Below are 25,673 nucleotides of genomic sequence, written 5' to 3'. Positions count from 1 at the left end.
CCTGCAGTAATGCTTTTGAGTTGAGATGTCTGATTGCCAATAACCATAACCATCCCCTTTTATGAGAAAATGAGGACTGCAGATGCTGGAGATCAGAGCTGAAAATGTGTTGCTGGAACAGCGCAGCAGATCAGGCAGCATCCAGGGAACAGGAGAATCGACGTTTCGGGCATATCCTGAAGAAGGGCTTATGCCCGGAACGTCGATTCTCCTGTTCCCGAAATGCTGCCTGACCTGCTGCGCTGTTCCAGCAACACATTTTCAGCTCCATCCCCTTGTATGCCAGGTATGGCTCCAACCATTGGAGTTTTCTCCATATTCCCAGTTTTGCTAGGCCTCCTAGGTGCCACACTTGGTCACATGTGGAGTTGCTGTCAAGAACAGTCACTCTCACTTCATCTCTGGCATTCGGCTCTTTTGTCCATGTTTGAACCAAGGCTGTAATGAGGTCAGGAGTTGAGTGGCCATGGCGGAACCCAAACTATGTGTCAGTAAGCAGGTGCTGCTTGATGATGTTATTGACAACCCCATCATAGAGTCATAGAGATGTACAGCATGGAAACAGACCCTTCGGTCCAACCCATCCATTCCGATCAGATATCCCAACCCAATCTCGTCCCACCTGCCAGCACCCAGCCCATATCCCTCCAAACCCTTCCTATTCATATAACCATCCAAATGCCTCTTAACTGTTGCAATTGTACCAGCCTCCACCATTTCCTCTGGCAGCTCATTCCATATACGTACCACCCTTTGTGTGAAAACGTTGCCCCCTAGGTCTCTTTTATATTTCCCCTCTCACCCTAAACCTATGCACTCTAGTTCTGGACTCCCCGATCCCAGGGAAAAGACTTTGCCTATTTACCCTATCCATGCCCCTCATAATTTTGTAAACCTCTACAAGGTCACCCCCCCGACACTCAAGGGAAAACAGCCTCAGCCTATTCAGCCTCTCTCCATAGCTCAAATCCTCCAACCCTGGCCACATCCTTGTAAACCTTTTCTGAACCCTTTCAAGTTTCACAACATCTTTCCGATAGGAAGGAGACCAGAATTGCACGCAATATTCCAACAGTGGCCTAACCAATGTCCTGTACAGCCACAACATGACCTCCCAACTCCTTTACTCAATACTCTGACCAATAAAAGAAAGCATACCAAACACCACCACCTCTATCCTATCTTCCTGCAACTCCACTTTCAAGGAGCTGTTGAAGATCTAGACCCCTCCAAAGGGGCCTCTTGGTTCGAGATTGGTCAAAAGAATCACTAGGAGTACGGTCTGTTTAAAGCAAGGATACCAGCTTAATAAAATAAGGCAGCCTGGTGCAGATTCCTCCAGCAACATGGAGGTTAAAAGCTTCTGTGTTTCGTGGTGAAATGGCGCGATTACATTAAAAAAAATTACACATTATTTATATGTTTTTTAAGAGATGGTACAGCCTTAATTACAAGAGAAGACCAATCACATATAATAAGGTGACATGATTTACAGCGGGTTAATCCAATAATATTCCCCAGGAAAGGGTTCTTAATTTATGTAGAGCACCATCCCTTGCAAGCAGTTCAAGGTTAGTTTGAATACCAAATCACTGTCTTATGATTCATATTATGAAAAATCCATTGTTCTCTCTTATCTCTAAATACAACCAACTTAACAAAGCATCAGTTCAAGTTCACACAGTCAAATCATTACTTGCAGCCATTTTGTTGTGTTATTTTAAATTGAAAAGTCATTTTGTAGTTAATAAAAAATCTACAGATACTTGTTGTTTCTGACAACGGCCTAAATTCAAATTTTAGATTCTCACTATGAACTTGCACTCCAAGGTCTCATTGTTCAGCAACACTCCCTAGGACCTTACCATTAAGTGTATAAGTCGTGCTAAGATTTGCTTTCCAAAATGCAGTACCTTGCATTTATCTGAAATAAATTCCCATCTGCCACTTCTCAGCCCATTGGCCTGTCTGGTCCAGATCCTGTTGTAATCTGAAGTAACCCTCTTCACTGTCCACTACATCTCCAATTTTGGTGTCATCTGCAAACTTACTAACTATACCTCTTATGCTCACTTCCAAATCATTTATGTAAATGACAAAAAGTAGAGGACCCAGCACCGATCCTTGTAGCACTCCACTGGTCACAGGTCTTCAATCTGAAAAATAACCCTCCACCACCACCCTCTGTCTTTTACCTTTGAGCCAGTTCTGTATCCAAATGGCTAGTTCTCCCTGTATTCCATGAGATCTAACCTTCTAATCAGTCTCCCATGGGGTACCTTGTCAAACGCCTACTGAAGTCCACATAGATCACATCTACCACTCTGCCCTCATCAATCCTGTTTGTTACTTCTTCAAAAAACTCAATCAAGTTTGTGAGACATGATTTCCCACGCACAAAGCCATGTTGACTATCCTTAATCAGTCTTTGCTTTTCCAAATGCATGTACATCCTGTCCCTCAGGATTCCTTCCAATGACTTGCCCACCACTGACGTCAGGCTCACTGGTCTATAGTTCCCTGGCTTGTCTTTACTACCCTTCTTAAACAGTGGCACCATGTTAGCCAACCTCCAGTTTTCCGGCACCTCATCTGTGACTATTGATGATACAAATATCTCAGCCAGAGGCCCAGCAATCACTTCTCCAGCTTCCCACAGAGTTCTAGGGTACACCTGATCAGGTCCTGGTGATTTATCCACTTTTAACCGTTTCAAGACATCCAGCACTTCCTCCTCTGTAATCTGGACATTTTGCAAGATGTCACCATCTATTTCCCTACAGTCTATATCTTCCATATCCTTTTCCACAGTAAATACTGATGCAAAATACTCATTTAGTGTCTCCCCCATTTTCTGTGGCTCTACACAAAGGTCACCTTGCTGATCTTTGAGGAGCCCTATTCTCTCCCTGGTTACCCTTTTGTCCTTAATGTATTTGTAAAAACTCTTTGGATTCTTCTTAATTCTATTTGCCAAAGCAATCTCATATCTCCTTTTTGCCCTCCTGACATCCCTCTTATGTATACTCCTACTTCCTTTATACTCTTCTCAGGATTCACTCGATCTATCCTGTCTATACCTTACACATGCTTCCTTCTTTTTCTTAACCAAACCCTCAATTTCTTTAGTCATCTAGCGTTCTCTATACCTACCAGCCTTTCCTTTCACCCTAACAGGAATATACTTAATAGAGTTCTTCGAGGAAGTGACCAGGTTGTTCGACGAAGGAAGAGCTTCGTCTATATGTTGATGTCATATACATGGACTTTTGTAAGACCTTTGATAAGGTTCCCCATTGTAGACTAATGGAGAAAGTGAAGTCACAATGGTGTGCAGGGTGTTCTAGCTAGGTGAATAAAGAATTGGTTGAGCAACAGGAGACAGAGTAGTAGTTGAAGGGAGTTTCTCGAAATGGAGAAAGGTGACCAGTAGTGTTCCACAGGGGTCAGTATTGGGGCCACTGTTGTTTGTAATATACACAAATGGTCTAGATGAGGGCACTGTTGGTATGATCACAGAGGGTGGTGAGCTTTGCCAGCAGAGGTAGTAAAGGCAGGCACGGTAGATTCATTTAAGATGCGTCTCGACAGATGCATGAGTCGGTGGGGAGCAGAGGGATACAAATGCTTAGGAATTGACTGACAAGATTTAGACAGTACATTTGGATTGGCTCAGGCTTGGAGGGCCGAAGGGCCTATTCCTGGGTTGTAAATTTTCTTTGTTCTTTATACTTTCTCTGGATTCTCATTATCTCATTTCTGAAAGCTTCCTATTTTCTAGCCGTTCCTTTCATTGCGAACATTTGCCCCCAATTAGCTATTGAAAGTTCTTGCCTAATACGGTCAAAATTGGCCTTTCTCCAATTTAGAACTTCCACTTTTAGATCTGGTCTATCTTTTTCCATCACTATTTTAAAACGAATAGAATTATGGTCGCTGGCCCCAAAGTGCTCCCGCACTGACACCTCAGTCACCTGCCCTGCCTTATTTCCCAAGAGTAGGTCAAGTTTTGCACCTTCTCTAATAGATATATCCACATACTGAATCAGAAAATTTTCTTGTACACACTTAATAAATTCCTCTTCATCTAGATCCTTAATACTATGGCAGTCAATGCTTGGAAAGTTAAAATCCCCTACCATAACCACCCTATTATTCTTACAGATAGCTGAGATCTCCTTACAAGTTTGCTTCTCAATTTCTCTCTGACTATTAGGGGGTCTATAATACAATCCCAATGAGGTTATCATCCCTTTCTTATTTCCCAGTTCCACCTAAATAACTTCCCTGGATGTATTTCCAGGAATATCCTCCCTCAGCACAGCTGTAATGCTATCCCTTATCAAAAATGCCACCTCCCCTCCTCTCTTGCCTCCCTTTCTATCCTTCCTGTAGCATTTGCATCCTGGAACATTAAGCTGCCAGTCCTGTCCATCCCTGAGCCATGTTTCTATAATTGCTATGATATCCCAGTGCCATGTTCCTAACCATGCCCTGAGTTCATCTGCCTTTCCTGTTAGGCCCTTGTATTGAAATAAATGCAGTTTAATTTATTAGTCCTGCCCTGACTGTTTGACTCACTTCTGTTCTCAACTGTACCAGTCTCAGATAGATCTCTTTCCTCACTATCTCCCTGGGTCCCATCCCACCACCTTACTCGTTTAAATCCTCCCGAGCAGTTCTAGCAAATTTCCTTGCCAGTATATTAGGCCCCTTCCAATTTAGGTACAATCCGTCCTTCTTGTTCAGGTCACTTCTATCCCAAAAGAGACTCCAATGATCCAAAAATGTGAATCCTTCTCCCCTACTCCAGCTCCTCAGCCGTGCATTCATCTGCTCTGTCCTCCTATTGCTGCCCTCACTAGCTCGTAGCACCGGGAATAATCCAGATATTACTATTCTCAAGGACATCTTTTTTTTAAATTTCTGCCTAAATTTCTCTCTACTCTCCCTTCAGAATCTCAACCTTTTCCCTTCCGTTGTCATTGGTTCCAATACGGGCAATGATCTCTTGCTGGCCCCTCTCTCTCGTGAGAACTTTCTGCACCCTCTCTGAGATATCCTTGATCCTGGCACCAGGAATGCAACACGCCATTCTCCTTTTTCGCTGCTGGCCACAGAAATGTCTGTCTGTACCTCGGACTAGAGAATCTCCTAACACAATTTGATCTCTTGGAACTCCTCGTTGCATTGGAGCCAGTCTCAATACCAGAAACTTGGCTGTTCATACTACGTTCCCCTGAGAATCCATCACCCCCTATATTTCCAAAACCAGCATACCTGTTTGAAATGGGTATATCCACAAAAGACTCCAGCACTAGCTGCCTACCTCTCTTACCTTTCCTGGAGTTAACCCATCTATGTGACTGTATCTGAGACATCCCCCTTTCCGATAACTGCCATCTATCACATACAGTTGCTGTGCAAATTCGTCATTGCTTCTAACTGTCTCTCCAACCGATCCATTCGCTCTGATAAGATTTGCAGACAACAGCGTTTATGGCAGATAGAATCCACAGTAACATTTAAACTCTCTTTAAACTCCCACATCTGACAAGAAGTACATATCGCTCTATTAAAGGCCATTTTTACTCCTTCACAATCTACAGACCCAGAAATTAACACAGTCTTATTCCTCTACAAACACTGCCCAAGGTTAAATTAATAGTTATGGCTTATATTTTAAGTTTAATCAAGAGATATATCTCCAAAAACATAATCAAGAAAGAACCCACTGTACTCACTACTGCAGATTCTCTGTAGGCCACACTTAAAACAGCGATTAACTTAACTGGTTCAGTGTAATAATGGTTGAAAGTTGACTAATGGGACGATAATTGGCCAGGTTTTTTTCAAAGAATTCTGTGTTTCATGTACAGTCTGTGTCTGCTTTCTGTTTGTGTTTGCGTCTGTGCCCTGATTGCCTTCATATTTCAGCTCTTCTACTTGTAGCTGGTAGTTATATTTGCAGCTCTGTTTTGTATCTGACCAAGTGGTGCCTATTGTAATTTCCTTCTGTGGTACTTCTAGCTCAAGGGTTCTGAGGTCACATGTGCCAGTATTTTCTTTTTGTCAAAGAACGGTATTATCAATCTCCTTGTAATTAATGTGATAACTTAAAAGTCTTTTGCAAACATTCTTGATGGCAGATTCCACAGACCTTTTAAAGCAATAGCAAGTTTTCCCTTTTTCACAGCTTCTGGGTCAAAGTTCTTATTAGCCTGTGAGAAGAGGCTAGCATGATGTCTTGACCTACATTTTGAGGCTGTTGAATAGAGACTTAAAAGCCCCCAATCTTGTTCATGACAAGTGGAAAACAAGTCGACAATCGGTGCAAATGATGACATCCGCTGTGGCAAGAATTTGCCACCTCAGTGATAAGCAATGGGTGCAATTGGCATTGGGTGGGCAATGGGTGTAATTTGCTTAGACTTTCAGAAGGCTTTTGATAACATCCCATGGTAAGAGATTAGCATGTAAAATTCAAGTGCATGAGGTTGGGGGTAATGTTCTTAGAGAACTGATTAGCAGACAGGAAGCAAATTGTAGGAATAAATGGGTCATTTTTCAATGACAGGCAGTGAGGTACTGCAAGGATCAGTGCTTGGACCCCGGTATTCACAATACATATTAATGATTTAAATGGGAATTAAATTAATATCTCTCGGTTTGGAGACGTCAAAAAGATGGGTGGGAGTGAACAGAGGAGGATGTAGAGATGCTTCAATGTGACTTGAACAAGTTGAGTGACTGGGCAGTAGCATGGAAGATGAAGTATAATCTGGACAAATGAGGTTATGAATTTTTGTAGTGAAAACAGGCAGGCAGATGATTATCTAAAAGAGGAGGATGCAATGAGACTTGGTGTCCTTGTACACCAGTTACTGAAGGTAAGCTTTCAGGTGCAGTATAAGGTGAAGAAGACAAATGATGTGTTGGCCTTCATGGCGAGAGGATTTGAATGCATGAGCAGAAATAGAACATTCCAGCATGGGTGATGTTTTGCTGCAATGAGGCAAGGTCTTGGTGAGCCCACACTGAGAGAATTGTATGCAGTTTTGGTCTCCTTATCTGAAGAAGGATGTTCTGGTTGTGGAAGGAATGCAGGTAAGGTTTACCAAATTGATTCCTGGGATGACAGGATTGATGTATAAGAGGTATTAGATAGGTTATGACTGTATTAATTGGAGTCTAGAAGAATTTCATAGAAACTTACAGAAGATTAAGAACGTAAACACAAAAAGAATGTTCTGGTGACTGAGGAGTCCAGAACCAGGGTTCACAGTCTAAGGATATTTAAGGCTGAGATGAGGAGAACTTTCTTCATCCAAACAGTGGTAGCCAGTCTGGAACTCTGCATCGTAAAAATGGTTGAGACAAAAATATGAAGTGCTTTTAAGAAGGAGTTAGACATTATTCTTCAGGCTAAAAGAATCTAAGTGCATTTGGGAGAAAATGGGAACAGGATACTGATTTGGATGATCAGCCTTGATCATAATCAATAGCTGTATAGGCTGAAAGGACCAAATAGCCTACTCCTGCTCCAATTTTGTATGTTACTATATTGATCTGGCAGGCTTTCTAAACAGATTAGGCCATGGATTTGTCTCCCAAAAATTTACCTGTTTTGGGCTTGACCTGAAAGTGGGTAAATTCTGCCTTTTGAGCACAGAGTCATAATATCTGATGTTAATACTTGAAGGAAGTAACTTATAGGCTTTGGTCTTTTTTTTTTTTAACCTATAAGCCAGACCATCTTTGGGATTGCAGTGAATAATCAAGGCTGATCACTCAATGCAGTAGTGAGGGATTATATTGTTGGTTGTCTTTCTCGTTGGATTGAGAACTTGAAACAACCTCCCCAAGTGATAGGTGTGAATCTTGCAGATCCTGTGAAGTATTTTCAAAAAGGGACAAGAGTTCTCAATGTGTCCTCGTCCTTGTCTACATTCCTTACTTAGCAAAGCCCACCAAAAACAGTCTAACTGGATATTCATCTCAATGCAGTTTATTGGACCATTTTGTGTGTAAATAACAATGGTGGTCACACATCAAATAAATGAATTTGAAAATAAATTTGTCCCAAATTATTTTTGGGACATTTCTGAAAATATGTTATACTTTTATATATTCTTTCTGTAGTAAAGCTTTTATTAAACTGACACATCCATTTTTATGATAATCCTGCCAGTGATTCTACCCAATGAATGGGGGAGCAAATTACTGCAGATGCTGGAATCTGTACTGAAAACAAAAAGTGCTGGCGATCACAGCAGGTCAGGTAGCATCCATGACAGAGAGCAAGCTAATGTTTCTACTCTGAAGAGTCATTTAGATTCAAAATGTTAACTTGTTTTCTCTCTCAGGATGCTGCCTGACTTGCTGTGATCTCCAGCATTTTTTGTTTTCAGTCTGTCCAATGAATGTTTACTGTGCTCACACTTCATTTTCTTTTGGGTGGACAGGTTGTCATTCTGGAAGGAGAGTTGCTGTGTGGTGTTCTGGACAAGGCACATTATGGAAGCTCAGCCTATGGCTTGGTCCACTGCTGTCAGGAACTGTATGGTGGTGAGACAAGTGGAAAAGTACTGACCTGTCTGGCTCGCCTCTTTACTGCTTACCTCCAGCTGTATAGGGGATTTACTTTAGGTAACAGTTTACTACTTACCTAGTCCCTGTCTGTCATGTTGCCTCTTGTATTCAAACTTTTATTTTAGATATATACATTGAATAACAAATACTTTGTTGTATGTGCCAACATAAAATTACATGGTCATCAGGAAATTCCTTTGCATGAGCTGTTTAACTCCTGTATGTACGTAGATTGCTCATTAAGCTCTTTTCTGTGAAACATTGTGCAAAGGTCGAACTGTTCTTGCAGTCAGGCTGTGGAAGCTTGAAATGAAAAGTGATCAATGTTACCTGGTTCACGTAACAAAATGTATCTCACTGTAACTCTTGTGTATAATCAGTCAATTGAGCACTGTCAAGTGCATATTATTTACCTGAATTTCCAGAAGGCATTTGGGAAGGTTCCAAAAGTGAAGCTATTAGTGCAGATCAAGGCTTATGGAAATTGTAAATTAAACATTTGGCTTGGGATGGAAGGCACAGTGTGACGGTCTTAGGATTAGCAAGATTCTGAGTCAGAAACAATCAGACGTTTCCAAAGCTCTAATAAAATGGCTGTGTAAAGTCTTGTAACTATGTCTTATCTTATGTTCTTATATTTGTTACATTCTGTCAGAAAACAGGTCTGATTCATAGTGATACTATTCCATCAATGTTAGGACAAGTAGTTGGGACCTGCATTTCCCCCATGGCTGAACTAGTGATTAAATCTTGTATTATTGGCATCGATCTGATGTATGTTGACTGTACAGTTAACAGAGCCAAACTGCACCTCCTGAAAAAAAACTCACCACCCTCATGGCAAGTTGTAGCCCAGAGACATGGATGGTGATGAGTGATGATAATTGCTCCAATGTATTTTCATTGTGATTCAGCAGGAATCTCTTCTGCTCTTACTGCTTTTCATTGACTTACGTTGGAAGTATTTACAAGTTGATCCTCAACCAGTTTGGGCAGTTTTAATTGTAACTCCTTAATCATTAAATTTTAAAAAAGCAAAGAACTGCAGATTGCATATCAGAACCAAATATAAAAATTATTGGAAAAACTCAGCAGGTCCAGGAGCATATGTGGAGAGAAATGAGAGTTAATGTTTTGGGTCCACTAGCTTTCTTTCAAAACTGGTCGCTAGGAAAATGTTGGCATGCTGAAGATGGTGGTAGGAGTAAACGATAAGTAGAGGTGGAGCACAGAGAGAGAGAGAAAAACGCAATTGTGCAAGCAGAAAAATGGACAAAGATCAGCCTGGGAGAATCAATAGCTCCTGATGAGGTACATTAGTTGCATTGTTTGTGAAAGCGGCCTACATGATGACATGGTCTAGTGTATGGTTTGGGCTAAGGGCATGGGAGAACGTGCTCAGGCGCTAAAATTATTGAACTCACTATTGTGCCCTGAGGCTGCAGGAAAAAGGTGCTGTTCTTCCAATTTGCACTGAGCTTCACTAGAGCGCTGTAGCATGCCTGAAACACACATGTTGACTAGGCAACATGATGGTGTGTTGAAGTAGCAGGCAACAGGAAGCTCAGGGTCACTTTTGCAGACAGAACATAGGTGTTTTGCAAAATGTTCGCAAAGTCTGTGTTTTACCTCCCCAAAGTAAAGCCATGCACTCTGTGAACAGTAAATGCAGCAGACTTGATAGAGTGAAGGCTCACTGGACCTGAAACATTAATTCTGATCTCTCACCACAGATATTGTCAGACATACTGAGCTTTTCCAGCAACTCTGTTTTTGTTTGATTTCCAGCATCCACAGTTCGTTTGGTTTGTAGATTGAGTAAAGTGTAAGTAAATCACTGCTTCACCTGATAGGTGTGTCTGGGGTCTTGGATGATGAGGAAGGAGCAAGCAAATGGTCAGGTGTTGCACTTCTGCAATTGCATGGGAAGATTTTGGGGAGGTGTTGCGATGGTAGGAGGGATAGACGAAGGCATCCTGGAGGGAACAGTTCTGCTGCTGACAAGGAGCGAAAGGGAATGTGTTTCTGGTGGTGACGTCCTGCTGAAGGTGGTGGGAATGGTGGCTAATGATCCTTCGCATGTTGGTAGGATGGTAAGTGAGAACCAGGGGCTCTATTGTTATGGGAGGCAAGAGAAAGAGTGAAGACTGAGTTGTGGAATGGTGTCAGACCCAGCTGAGTGCCTTATCGATTACGGTGGTAGGGAATCATTGGTTGATCAAGAAGGTGGATATTGTTGAAGCTGGCATCATCAGAACAAATATGTTGGAGAAACTGGGCGAATGGAATTAGAGCCTTTACAGGAAGCAGAGTGTGAGGTTGAATAGTCAAGGTAATTGTGGGAGTTGGTAGGTTTGTGGTGGATGTTGGTGGCCACCCTTATCCCAGAAATGGAAACAGCGATCCACAAGAAGGGAGGAATCAGAGGTAGATCAGGTGAAAGCAGTTTGGAAAATGAAAGTGAAAATAGTTAAACTTTTCCAATTCCAGGTGAGAGAGGGAAGCAGCACTGATGATGTAACTGATGTACCAGTGAAAGAGTTATGGGTAGGGGACCACAGTAGGACTGGAATAAAGAATGTTCCGCGTACTCAACAAAGTGATATACATAACTGGAGCCCATGTAGGTACCCTTGACCATTAAGTTTTCTTTTCTGGGTCAGAAGCAGGAATGCTACCCACTGTGCCACAAGATTCCTCACTGGAAGTTAACAGTTCAAATTAATTTGACAGCTTGAAATCTTGCATTTTACACCAAGGTTATAGCAGCACTTGAAAAGAAAATAATTGATCTTAAAGTGTTTTACAATATCCTGTGGATTCAATAAGATAATTAAATAGCAGGTTCTTTCTTGGATGTAAGAAAGTAACATTTTCTGAGGAAGGGTCACTGGACCTGAAACATTAACTCTGATTTTTCTCCACAGGTGCTGCCAGACCTGTGAGCTTTTCCAGCGATTTCTGTTTCTGTTAATCTTTATGAAGACGTTTTCGTTCAAATATATTTTTTTGAATATTGAAGATGACTACTACACTGGCAGAATGAACATTTATCAATTGACATAAAAGTTTTTGTTCAACATTATAAATGTTTGCTAAATGTGATTTTTCATATTAGATGTTGAAGATATTCTATTGAAGCCCAAGGCAAATGCGAAGAGGCAAAAAATCATTGAAGAGTCAACTCAATGTGGAGCCAAGGTAAAAATCCCATTGATTTATAATTATGCAAGAAGCTCAATCGTACAATGTGCATCTCATGTAAATAACTCCAAGCCAAATGAAAAGTGACAGTAAAGGAGCCAGATTGCAGGTTAGCAGGTTAGGCTTATGACTGGAAGATTCCCTTGTGGATGTTTAAAAGAATTGCTCTCTTTTAATGTAGCTAGGAGGGGGGAGCTGGAGAGACGGAGAGAGAATGCTAGGCAAATGAGCATTTCACTTACTGGCGTTCAGAAATCTAATATGTAGACATGATGTGACAAATGGCCTCTTATGGTGTAATAATTCTACAGCTTTTGTATTTTGTAAATTTGAAGGGCTTACAGGCCTCAATTGGGAATAAAGTTTGTTTAGACTTACAACATTTCTGGGCTACAAAAGATTTAGGAATGGTCTGATCAGAGTGTTTATAATGTGAAAAGAATTTGAACATTATTTCCTCTCCTATTCCTCCACTGGAGGGAAACCTTGATGACCGTCTTAATTCAAGAGAATGCAAGCCACATTCACGTGATCTAATTTCAATGTAACCCTTCATTCTGGTATCAGTGCTTTATCATTTCCACAATTAGTTCAGTGTTCACTAATGTTCAGTGCTACAAATTGAACTGCAGCCATGACTACTGAGACAGTATTCAAAATGGGGTCAGACAAAGGCTTGAGAACTACACACCAGTACTATAAATATAGCAAGAAGTTTTTTTTATGCATCTGGCAAAAACATAGAAATGTTTTTTCTAGCAAAGAAGAAGGTTGATTTTGAACTACTATTGAGTGTAATTAACATACCGCTCGATGGATTTTATTTATTAAGGTTGTTTTACACAAATATTATTTCAAGTGTGTGAGTTTCTATTTCCCCACAGGCTGTCCGAAAAGCTTTTAACTTACCAGAGAGTGCCTCATGTGATGAAGTTCAGGACAAATGGCAAAATGCTCATCTCAGTAAAGATCCCAAGGACATAAATGTGGTGGATTTGAAATATAAGGAAGAAGTGAATTTGTACAACAACCAAATCAACAAGGTCTATAATGAAATAACTTAATGGCTTATCAATCTGTTTTTGTCAGTGGTGAATACTTGTTGTGGTCGAGACAACAGAAATGACTGGTTGAAAATCTAACAGCATTGTGGGTCAGTACATGAGCTAGAGTAGTTCAAGAGGTTGATTCGCCACTACCTTTGCAGAGGCAATTAGGCATGAATAACAAATTCTGACCGAGTCAGCTAGACCCATACGCTATGAAAGAACAATTTAAATTAAACACATTTTTGTAAACCTATTCTATGCTACTTACTGACTGTGTTTGTTTTTCCTTCATTCATGGGCTGTGGGTGTCACAGCCAGCAATTATTGCCTGACCCTAGTTACCTTTGAGAAAGTGGTGGTGAGCTGTCTTCTTGAACTACTGCAGTTCATCTGCTGTAAATAGACCCCGCAATGCTGTTTGGGAAAGAATTCCAACATTTTGACCACTCCCAGTTCTTTAATGGAATGTGTCAGACCTGCAGATGAAACTTCATCTTTTGTATCTCTAAATGTATGCTGAATCTCAGCCTCAAAAGAGAACCATATGAACAATACATATGAACAAGAACCGGCTATTTGGTCGCTCGAGCATGCTCCTCTTTTCAATGATATGGCAGATCTGATTGTACTCTGAAATCTACATTCTTACTTACTCCTAATAACCTTTCAGTCTTTTCTTTGGTCAAAGTCTATCTACTTCTGCCTTAAAAGTATTCAAGGACTCACCAGCATTCAGGAACACTGTTCCAAAGATTCATGATCTTTCAAGAAAATAATCTCAACACATTTCTGTTTTAAAAATGCGGCCCTTAATTTTTAGTGGCCCTTAGCTCAAGATTCTCCCTGAAAAGGAAACATCCTCATCAACATCTACCCTGCCAAAACTCTTCAGAATCTTGTATATTTCTTTCAAATTCCTTCTTGTTCTTCTAAACTTCATATACAAGCCGAGCCAATCCAGTCATTCCAGGTATTAGTCTGGCAAATCTTCTGTGAACTGCTTCCAACCACTTAAAGACAATAAGCCATAAAGAGTACAGTTAGGCTATTCACTCCATCAAATCTGCTCCACCATTTGAACATGGTTAATATGTATCTCACACCCATTATACTGTGTTCTCCCCATAACCCTTGATCCCCTCAGCAATCCCCTTATCTCTGTCTTAAATACACTCAATGACCTGGCCTCCAGTTGTCTGCTGCAATGAGTTCCAAAGAGTAACTACCTTCTGGCTAAAGAAACTCCTCCTCATCTCCGTTCTAAGGGGTCGTCCCTTCACTCTGAGGCTATGCCTCAGGTCCTAGTCTCTCCTACTAGTGGAAACATCTCTATGTAATCACTATCTCGGCCTTTCAGTATTCTGCAAGTGTCAATCAGTTTACCTGTCGCTTCGTATGATAAGTCCTTTTTCCCTGGGTTGATTCTTGTTAGTCTCCTCTGGCCCTCTCCAACTCATCATCTTTTAGATATGAGTCCCAAACCCACACTCAGTATCCCAAATGCAGTCTGACTGTTCCCTAGATTGATTACTGCAATAAAATGAATGTCATTTGAAGAGAATTATTTTTTATGGAATTTAGACAAAGGAGAATTCATCTTATTTATCCTTAAATGTTTTGAAGTTTTGATGGGCTGTTTCTCTTGGCTGTAAAGTCTAGAATTAGTGGGCACCATCTCAGGTTAAGAGCTCAGCCATTAAAGACTAAGATGAACAGAAATTTCTTCACAGAAGTGAATTTTTCCTCGAGCTTGAGAAGGCTGCAGAGGCTCATTTGTGGAGTGTATTGAAGACAGATCGATAGATTCTTGGACTGAAAGGGAATAGAGGGATATTGAGAGAACGGGAGAGTGGAATTAATGTTGATGATTAACTATTCTCTCTTGGATTCTGGAGCCTATTTAAAGGGTTATGTGCCTACTGATGCTCCTGTTTCTTGCTTATACATAATTTTTCTTTGTTGAGGCAGCAATCCAGCTCTGACCACTTGTGATGAATCGAATGATTGGTCCAGCTGGAGTTGGGAGAAAACTGTTGTGGTTCTGTTCGCTGAGCTGGGAATTTGTGTTGCAGACGTTTTGTCCCCTGTCTAGGTGACATCCTCAGTGCTTGGGAGCTTCCTGTGAAGCGCTTCTGTGATCTTTCCTCTGGCATTTGTAGTGGTACTCACAGGAATCTGATTCACTAGAGAGGAAGAAAAGGACAACCAACTCCCATTCCTAGACGTGATGGTACAGAGAACACCGAATGGAGAATTCACCACAAAGGTATACAGGAAAGCCACACACACAGACCAAGTCCTGAACTATGAAAGCAACCAGCCCAACACACACAAAAGAAGTTGCATCAAGACACTGTTCAAAAAGGCCATAACACACTGCAGCACACCAGAACTGCAAAAAGAGGAAGAACACCTCTACAATGTATTTGCCAAAAACGGATACCCCTGCAATTTCATGATTAGATGCCTAAGGGAAAGACAACGGAATGAGGACATGCCACAACCCAAAGGACTAGCCACACTACCATACATCAAGAGCATTTCCGAACTGACAGCCAGACTACTGTGACCACTACGACTCATAACAGCACACAAACCAACAACCACGCTCAGACGACAACTCACCAGGATGAAGGACCCGATACCCAGCATGAGCAAAGCCAATGAAGTGTACAAAATCCCATGCAAGGACTGCACAAAACACTACATAGGACAAACAGGAAGACAGCTAACGATCCGCATCCATGCACACCAACTAGCCACGAAACAACAAGACCAGCTATCCTTAGTAGCCACACACGCAGATGACAAGCAACATGAATTCGACTGGGACAACACTACTATTATAGGACAAGCCAAACAGAGAACAGCCAGGGAATTCCGAAAGAGGCATGGCACTCATCCACAGATTCAATCAATAAGCACATCGATCTGGACCCAATATACCGGCCACTGCAACGGACAACTGGAACTGACAACCGGAAGCGACAGATTCAAACCACTACAAATGCCGGAGGAAAGATCACAGAAGCGCTTCACAGGAGGCTCCCAAGCACTGAGGATGTCACCTAGACAGGGGAAGAAACGTCTGCAACGCAAATTCCCAGCTCGGCGAACAGAACCACAACAATGAGCACCCGAGCTACAAATCTTCTCACGAACTTTGGGAGAAAACCTTTCAGTCTTGTTCATCTGATTGCACAAATTTAATGGGTGATTTTTCTGACAGAAGGAACCATTTGTATGATTTTCATTCTCTTGCAATCAGTTAATTACACCAAAACAGTTATGAAGTTGAAGGCGTGTACTGTACTTTTCAGAGAGAGAGGATGCTATTCTGAACTGAGAGCTTAAAAACACCTATGTATATGACTAATTGGCAGTCCCATGATGTACTAAAAAATTGAAAATATGTAAGATTTGGCTGTGACAACAATTTGACTTTAACCAATCGGTTTAAATTATGCCCAAAGATACTAAAAGCCAATTGAGTTTGAATTTATGGTTTTGCTAACATCACATCAATGAGATGATCCAATGTTAGGGTATTTGACAGTTTTGAAAATTGGAGAGAGAGCAACTGTCCTCAAGACAGAAATACATCGAGAGCAAGATATTAGCTCTCTAAGAAATTAGGAGACACACTCTATCAAAAAGGTACCTTTTCATATAAGACATACTTGCAGTAAAAAGAAAGAAAACCACCCAGAGAGATCCTCAGTCAGAAGAGGGAAGACAGAAGAAGAAAGCGACTGTGTGATTTTGAAATTAGGTTGGAACAGTATTGTTATAGAGTTGGAGGTAGGTACGAAGCAGTTAAGAGAAACGGGGCTTGGAGTTGTGAATAGTTGTTGTTTAATGTTTACTTTTAGAGTTAAAAATACTTTCTCTAAATAGTAGAAGTTGGGAGTTCTGTCACTCATATTTTAACAGATTGAGACAAGGTGAGCTTTTCTGAGTGTTTTGTTTAATTAACAGAGGGGTTCACTTCCGTGTCATAACACAAATATTCTCTTCTGTTGTGATTATAGATTTTATTTACTCTACTACTAATGTGTGTTGTATGTTTGCTTGATTGACAGGTGTGTATGCCCCTGGGTCTTCATAGACTATTTCCTGACAATAACCTGCAACTCATGGTGCAGTCTGGTGCCAAAGGTTCAACTGTTAATACGATGCAGGTAATTTTTTTTCTAGAACTGCCAAGCAATTTTACACTAAATGTGCATGTGGGCCTCTTATGTCAGATCCGAACAATGATCAAATGAATCTAGTTAAATTTTTTTGCATAAGTCACAAGCATAATACATAGGGAAGTATCAGATATTGTCAGTATTGATTTCCAGTACAATTTAAAAGAATTCTGCACTGACACTTTGGAGGAAAACGAGGGGGCATGCACTCTAATGTAACCTTGTGATTATGAATCACTAGTTGTTTGCAATGAACAGAGAGTTTAGATAAACGAGTTGCTGACTGATTTAACAGTGTGTGATTAACAGAGTTCCCTTCCTTATACTGGGGCCTTACCTTTAAGCTATTTTGTGATTTATTAATGACTTTGATGGATTGGAGTTGTATATGCACATTTTCAGTCCACACTAAATTAGGGGACTTTGTACATTTATTGGGAAATGATGTGTGGTTACAAAAGAACATAGACAAACTAAATGAGAGGATGCAATCACAGCAGTTGGAGCACAGTGTGCCGAAGTCAGCTATTGTCCACTTCGTAATTGACAATGGCAAATGAGAAACATTTCTAAATCAAGAGGAACTAGAGGCTGTGGAAGAACAAAATGATTTGGATGTCTCCATACACAGATCATAATGGACAGCCTAATTTCACCTAGAACCCTGAAAATCAATGGAAAGAAATATGAAAAAAAGTATTTGAAAAAAAGATGCCTTTCAGAACATTGGGAAATGCTGCATATCTGATGGATTTGCTCACTGTTGTAATCGAGGAATCTAATAGAAGGCAATTAGTAAGACTTGTCATTCTGAGCGAGGTCTAATGCAAGGCAATTTTGCTAATATTTTAAATAGTCAAAACATTTTTAATTTGTAATACAGAAAACTGAATCTGTTTCTGTCTGTGATTCTCATGAAATGATAAGATTATATCACGAGTAAACTGATTTTCTTTTGTTTCCAGATTTCATGCCTCCTTGGTCAGATTGAACTAGAAGGAAAACGTCCTCCGCTGATGCCATCTGGGAAATCATTGCCCTGTTTCCAACCTTATGATTTCACTCCACGTTCAGGCGGCTTTGTTACTGGCCGATTCCTCACTGGTATCAGCCCTCCGGTATGCAGAGATATAATTCTTAAGAAGGATTTTGGCAACACTTACCTTGCTGTCACGTTAAAAGAGCTTGTTTAGAGAAGTTCTGTTTCATTTTTATTGTACCAGAGGATGTGGATGGCTTAGCCCAGCATTTATAGCCTATCCCTAAATGCACTTGAGAATGTGCTGCAGTCCATGTGCTGTAAGTAGACCCATAATACTGTTGAGGAAGGTGTTTCAATATTTTGACACCATGACACAGATGAAATGGTGACATAATTCCAAGTCTTGATGTGTGGTTTGGAGGGGAGCTTGCAGGCAGTGGTGTTCCGTGTATCTGCTGTCGTCTTCCTCCTAGGTGAAGGTTCTGCACTTGGGTGCAGTGCATCTAAGAGTTAGTGTGGAGACTGTTCATCACTTGTCAGCCCAAGCTTGGGTATTGCCCAGATCTTGCTGTATTTGGACATGGATTATTTCAGTTTCTGAGGAGTTGCAAATCGTGCTGAACATTGTGCAATCATCACTGAATATCTGCATTTCTGACCTTATGGTGAGAGAAGGTCATTAAAGCGACTGAAGATGGTTGAGCCTTTAAAGTGACCTGTAGGAACTCCTGCAGAGATGTCTTGGAATTGAAATGGCTGACCTCCAACAGGCGTGACCATCTTCCTGTGTGCCAAGCAGCATTTTTTGAATTTTCTTAATTGCTGTGCAGACCTCAGAGACTGGTACACGCAATGACTTCCAGAAATGGAAGTCAGTATCACAGTTTAGTGGTGGTGGCAGCCCAGGACTTGCATGTCTTGGCAGAGTGGGAGTTGGAGTGATCGGCCACAGGTTGGTGAGATTGTTTGGTGCATGTGTCCCAGAGATGTTCTCTGAAACGTTCTGTGGGTTGTCATCCTGCCTCCCCAGTGTAGAAAACACAACTGTGTCCATTGCTCTCGATATGGTTTCCTATATATATATATATATATATGCAGCTTAGAGGGAGAACTCCAATCAATGGTGAATTTTCTCCCTGATTCCAATTGCCTCTGGTTTTGCTTGGTGTCCTCGATGCCACATTTCATCAGTTACAGCCTTAATGTCAAAGGCAGTCATTCTCATCTCGTCTCTGTCCATGTTTGAACCAAGACTGTAATGAGGTCAGGAGCTGGCAGAACTCAAACTGGGTGTCACTGAGTAGGTTATTACTGAGTTGGTGCTGCTTGATAGCACCGTTGATGACACTTTACTGATGTTCAAGAGTATACTGTTGGGCCAGTAATTGGCTTGGTTGGATCTGTCCTGCTTTTTGTGTGTTGGACGTACCTGGGTAATTTTTACATTGTCAGGTAGCTGGTAGTATAATAGCTATACAGGAACAGTTTGGCTAGGGGTGTGGCAAGTTCTGAAACACAAGTCTTCAGTACTATTGTTAGGGCCCATTGCCTTTGCAGTATCCAGTGCCTCCAACCCATGTCTTTATGTCACATGGAGTGAGTCAAATTGGGTTAGGTCTGGCATTTGTGATGCTGAGAACCTTTGGAGAAGACCAAGAGGGATCATTCACTCAGCACTTTTTGCTGAAGATTGTTGCTAAAGGTTCACCTTTATCTTTTGCACTGATTTGTGGGCTTTCCTGTTATTGAGGATGGAGATATCTGTGAAGCAGCCGCTGCCTCCTGTGAGTTGTTTATTTGTCCACCACTGTTCATGATTAGAAGTTGGATGACTGCAGATCTTAGACTTGCTCTGCGGGTTGTGGGATTACATGGCTATCACTAGCTGCTAATGCTGTTTAGCATGCAAGTAGCCCTGTGTTGTAAGTTCATTAGGTTGACAGATAATTTTGGCAATACCTGGATGAGGATGCTCTCACCTTAAAAAGGCTATTTTGTCCTGGTTTTTTTCTTTTAAAGAGAGATTGTAAAGGGGGAGGTGCCAAATGGGCTAGGAAGCATTTGCATGTCCTTGGTGGATGAGGAAGAGGAGTTGAAATGGTTGGCTACAAGGCGGTGGGGTTGTTTGGTGCGCGTGTCCCAGAGTGTTCCCCAAAACGTTCCGCGAGTTGAAGTCCTGTCTTCCAAATATAGAGGAAACCATATCGAGAGCAATGGACACGGTTGTGTCTTCTACACTGGGGAGGCAGGACGACAACCCACAGAACATTTCAGAGAACATCTCCGGGACACATGCACCAAACAACCTCACCATCCTGTGGTCGATCACTCCAACACCACCTCTGCCAATACGTGCAAGTCCTGAACTGCCACCACCACTAAACCCTAACCATCCGAAGTCTGGAAGAAGGATGCCTTATCTTCCGCTTTAGGATCCCCCAATCACATGATTTCACCAGTTGTCTCATCTCCCCTCCCCCTAGGGAGGCACGGTGGCTTAGTGGTTAGCACTGCTGCCTCACAGCACCAGGGTCCCAGATTAGATTCCAACATCGGGCAACTGTCTATGTGGAGTTTACACATTCTCCCTGTGTCTGCGTGGGTTTCCTCCGTGTGCTCCGGTTTCCTCCCACAGTCCAAAGATGTGCAGGTCAGGTGAATTGGCTATCCTAAGTTGCCCATAGTGCGAGGTGTATTAGTCAGAGGGAAATGGGTCGTGGTGGGTTACTCTTGGGAGGGTCGGTGTGGACGTGTTGGCCCACAGGGCCTGTTTCCACACTGGAGGGAATCTAATCTAATCTACCTCATCCTAGATCCAACTCGGCACCGCCCTCTGAAACTGTCCTATCTGTCCATATCTCTCTCTCACTCTCTCACTCTCTCACACACACCTGCAGCTACCTCAACCCCAGCTCCACTCACCCCCTCCTATTTATCTCTCAGCCACCCCCAAACGTTCCTGATGAAGGGCTTATGCCTAAAGCTTTGACTCTCCTGCTTCTCAAATGCTGCCTGACCTGCTGTGCTTTTCCAGCGCCACACCTTTTGATCCTGATTTCCAGCACCTGCAGTCCTCACTTTCTCCTGAAAGTCTTCCATCACAATCCTGACTTGTGTCTTGTAGATAGTGGACAGGCTTCAAGAAGTCAAGAGGTGAGTTACTCAGTATAGGATTCTTAGCCTCTGACCTGCTCATGTCATCACAGTATTTAAATGGATAGACCATTTCAGTTTCTGATGAAAGATAACCAAGATGTTGATATTGGAGGATTCAGCAATAGAAATCCCGTTGAGGTCAAGGGACAATTGTCCAATTCTCTCTGTAATTGTCTAGAAAGCCGCTTGGTGCAAGGGTGAATTGGGATGGGCAATAAATGTTGGATTTTGCAGTGGTGCCCACATCCTGTTAAAGAAGTTGCAATACCTCAGTGATTTATGTCCTGCTGTTTGCTTGTGCTCCAGGAATTTTTTTTTCACTGTATGGCTGGCAGGGAAGGTCTGGTGGACACAGCTGTAAAGACCAGCCGTTCTGGATATCTTCAAAGGTAAGAAACTGTTTCCATTTCATATGTTCTTTTAATTTAGTCTGTCTTTGTTATTCTTTGTTTGGTCCTCTCCCTCACCCCACAACAACAGTACTAAATTGTTGCACAGGTGAGTAACATGGGGCTCCTCTTCCATCGAATGAGATGACTGGTGGTGAGTTTAACCTGCGGGTCATCATGTCTTGGGCAAGAAGCAGGGTTGAGAAGAGGGTGCAGAATTGAGCTGCGTTGTTGACATTGGCTGATTTGCAAGGCAGTGCATTCAGCCAGCTTAGCCAATTGACTCCTGATTTAAGCCTTGTAGATAGTGGATAAGCTTTATAGTTTGCAAACTTATTTCCCGTTGCAGTGTGGAACAGTTTGGAGCACTAGTCTTCAATACTACAGTGAAATGTTGTCAGGACTATGGCCTTTTTGTATCAAGTTTTTCAGCTATTTCTTAATATGATGTGGAGTGAATCAAATTGACTGAAGAATGGTATTGCGATGTTGGGGACGACTGGAATAGGCCAAGGTGGATCACCCACTTGGCAATTCTGGTTGAAAGTTGTTGCAAGCATTTCAGCCTTTTGCACTGATTTACTGATCTCCCTTTTTGCTTGTTGTTTAATTCATGCTGTTCATGGCTGAATATGGCAGTTTAGATCTGATCTGTTGGTTATCGGATCACTTAAACCTTCCATTTACATGTTGCAAATGCTGTTTATCATGCGCTTGGTTCTGTGTTGTCGCTTTCCAAAACCCAGGATTCCTTATGTCTTTATAACTGCTTTCTCAACTTGCCCTCTTACCTTCAGTGATACATACACCCACTTTAGAGTAATATTCTTCATTTTCTATTGTTTTGCTTGCCTCCTATCAACGTATATCTCTTTGCACTTCTCTGTACTTAATTTTGCCTGCCATGATACTGCCCATTCCACCAATGAATGTGCTTCATCAAGTTGATCACTATCTTCAAATGTTGCTCCATCATCTACAAATTCGACAACTGGGCTTTGGCTGCTTTCCCTATATCTGATCAGAAGCATTCATTGACTGTTAATTGCTTTGGGATGTCCTGAGTTCACAAAAGAAACTATAGAAATGCACAACTTTCTCACATAAAAGACCATAAGATATAGAAGCAGAAATTAGGCCATTCAGCCCATCAAGTCTGCTCCGCCATTCAATCATAGCTGCTAAGTTTCTCGACCCCATTCTCCCGCTTTCTCTCTGTAACCCTTGATACTCGAGAACCTATCTATCTCTGTTTCATGACCTGGCCTCCTCAACATTCTGAGGCAATGAATTGCATAGATTCACTGCTCTGTTACTGAACAAGTTTCTCCTTATCTCCATTCTAAAAGGTTTTCCCTTTACTCTAAGGCATTCCCTTCGGTCCTACTCTCTCCAGGCGAAAGTGAGGACTGCAGATGCTGGAGATCAGAGTCAAGATTAGAGTGGTTGGGATTGGAGCAGAGGGAGTGGAGGGCTGCGCGTTGAGGGTGAGAGGTTGGAGTGGGGGAGGTAGGCTGAAATGTCGACTTTTCCTGCTCCTCGGATGGTGCTTGACCTGCTGTGCTTTTTCAGCACCACTCAGATCTTGACTCCTATTCTCTCCAACCAATGGAAACCTCTTTCCAACACCTACTCTGTCCAGGCCATTCACTATTCTGTATGTTTCAATTCGATTCCTCCTCTCCCTTCTAAACTCCATCGTGAATAAACCCAGAGTCCTCAAACATTCCTCATATGTTAAGCTTTTCATTCTTGGGGTCATTCTCTTGAATCTCTTCTGAACAAGGTGCAGGGCTAGTACATCTTTTCTGAGGTATGGGGGCCCAAAACTGCACACAATACTTCAAATGTGGTCTCACCTGAGCCTTTTAGAGCCTCAGAAGTACATCCCTGCTTTTATATTCAAGTTCTCTCGGAATAAATGCCATCATTGCATTTTCCTTCCTAGCCACTGACTCAACCTGCAAGTTTACCCTGAGAGAATCCTATGTTATTAAGTCACAGTGGTAAAACTCAAATGGAACATAGAAATTTACTTCATAGAAATTTACTGCTATCTTGTGGCCTGGCCTACTGCTCATCAAACTTACCTGGGATTTGTGGAATTCTTAAAATCTAAGGTGCGAAGTTGGGCATTCTTATACAAAAGGGACTATTACAAGAAGTAACAGAAAATGTTGTCAAAATGTGTGCTTTGTTAACACGAGAAGTGACTAGGTTCGGAGAATTAATTCGAGTTCTAGGTTTAACTGGTTGAAAGCATATGAAGTACGAGGGTGAAGGTAGTGAGGGAGTGATTGTTGATAAAAGTGGCAAGTGTGTGATAAACAACCACTGAGCTATGGCTGATAAAAGGAAAAGATACACACTATTGACTCTTTCTTGTATTTTACATTAGGTGCATTATAAAACATTTGGAAGGGCTGGTGGTGCAATATGACCTGACAGTACGAGATAGCGATGGCAGTGTTATACAGTTCTTATACGGTGAAGATGGTTTAGATATTCCAAGAACCCAGTTCCTTCAGCCGGGGCAGTTTCCCTTTATTGCTGCTAACTATGAGGTGAGTTATCATTCAATGTACATAAATTATTGAAAAATTTGCTTACTATGCAAGATATGAAAGTCTGTCAAAAAGTGGAAATTGTTGGCTAACTCTTTACGTGCTTGTCCAAATATATCTGTTGTAAATGGAAGGGGCAGAAAGCTTCAGTACTAGCATTTATAAGTAGCTTTAATTCCTCATCATACTGCCGTAAAGGCTGATTAGAAAACAAGGGAGAATTCTCTATGGGCTGTAATAATAAAGGTTCAGTGTTGAGTCATGCAAGCGATCTCAGAAAGGGGAAAGAAGCCCCTCAACTACCCAGTATCTGTCCAGGTCTGTAACATTTGCGCTCATGTCGAAAGAGAGGGACTACCACTATAATTTCTGCGTTATCTGCTTTAGCTAGTGGCAAGATGATAATGTACAGATCGTTTACTCCGAGTAAGTAGATGTGCCCCTCGTATGGAGTGTCAATGTGTAGATATTGAGCAAGGGTCTAGGAACAGGATATAGCTATTTAGCTTCTTCAGTCCCTTCTACCATTCAGTAGAGCATTACTAATCTATGTTTTAACTCCATGAATCCACCTTCATTCTGTAACATGTTAATACTCTTGACTAATGAAAATTTGTCAGTCTAAGTTTTGAAAGTGTCATTTTGGCGAACCTCATTTTGCACAGCTAATGATATCTTTCAGACTGAAGAAAATGCCTGCTAATATTTACTAACTGGACACACAGATAAAGAGTACTTTTAAACGATAAAGGGAGAAGACTGGGTTGGAGGTTAAGAAAATTGGATTGTAAACTAAGCAAAAAGTTTCAAAAGTGATGCACTTGTGTCTATTGTATTTATTAGGGGATTAAAAAGTCGAAGCACTTGGAAGAGGTTTTAAGCAAACTGGATTCACAGGCTGCAAGCAAGTGGCAAAAAGCAATAAAGAAATGGAAGGCAAAGCACCCAGAAGCTGTCTCTCGTCTAAGTGCATTCCTGCTCTATTCACAGAAGAAGTGGAATAAGATCAAGAATATAAACCGAGATGGAGAATGGGTAAATTCCAGAGATCCTGCAACTCAACAAGTGAGTTTTAAAAATTGCTGGCTGAGTTGGCATTCATTATCCATCCTTAGTATGCTTATGAAGGTATAGTGATGAGAAATTTCTGTCAATATGCAGATTTAAAACTTTTGTGTGTTTCAAATCTGCCATTTTAAATACCTGTTCTGACTAGGATTTACAAAAATCACAGCTTTTAGTCAGGAGGATTTGCGTTTGGAAGAGCAGTCAACATAGAGAAACAGAATCAGTAATGGAAGAGTAGTTTAAGACACGGTCCAAACTTGGAGGACCTGGAACAGCTCGGACAGTGAGTCTTCAGAGAAGGAGAGATGGAAAGTGACCAGCAATGTTAGTATTTTTGAGAGAATGACAAAAAGGGAGAAGTTCCAGCAGCACCTCTCGGGATTATAATGCTGACTGAACAGGATTTTTTGTGGGCATTATTCATTTATTTGTGCCAATGGAGATTTGTGAGGAGTGTGAGTATGTTGAAGTCAGGT

General features: G+C 41.5%; 1 protein-coding gene across 1 annotated transcript in view; it reads left to right on the top strand.

Moving 5' to 3' along the window:
• polr1a (RNA polymerase I subunit A) overlaps window positions 1-25,673 on the top strand; it is a 151,578-nt gene that overhangs the window by 60,385 nt on the left and 65,520 nt on the right. The window contains exons 16-23 of the mRNA XM_087991257.1: window positions 8,466-8,649; window positions 11,711-11,793; window positions 12,681-12,839; window positions 16,928-17,026; window positions 18,004-18,156; window positions 21,483-21,565; window positions 23,964-24,129; window positions 24,973-25,194. Coding sequence (XP_087847383.1) covers window positions 8,466-8,649; window positions 11,711-11,793; window positions 12,681-12,839; window positions 16,928-17,026; window positions 18,004-18,156; window positions 21,483-21,565; window positions 23,964-24,129; window positions 24,973-25,194 — 1,149 coding nt within the window. The remainder of the gene's footprint in view (window positions 1-8,465; window positions 8,650-11,710; window positions 11,794-12,680; window positions 12,840-16,927; window positions 17,027-18,003; window positions 18,157-21,482; window positions 21,566-23,963; window positions 24,130-24,972; window positions 25,195-25,673) is intronic.

Source organism: Chiloscyllium plagiosum, unplaced genomic scaffold (genome assembly GCF_037043375.1).
Source record: "Chiloscyllium plagiosum isolate Xiang-an unplaced genomic scaffold, Cpla_swu_hap1 HiC_scaffold_1, whole genome shotgun sequence".
Classification (NCBI taxonomy): domain Eukaryota; kingdom Metazoa; phylum Chordata; class Chondrichthyes; order Orectolobiformes; family Hemiscylliidae; genus Chiloscyllium; species Chiloscyllium plagiosum.
Note: the sequence above shows the minus strand (reverse complement) of the source record. Positions and strands in the feature narration are given on the sequence as shown.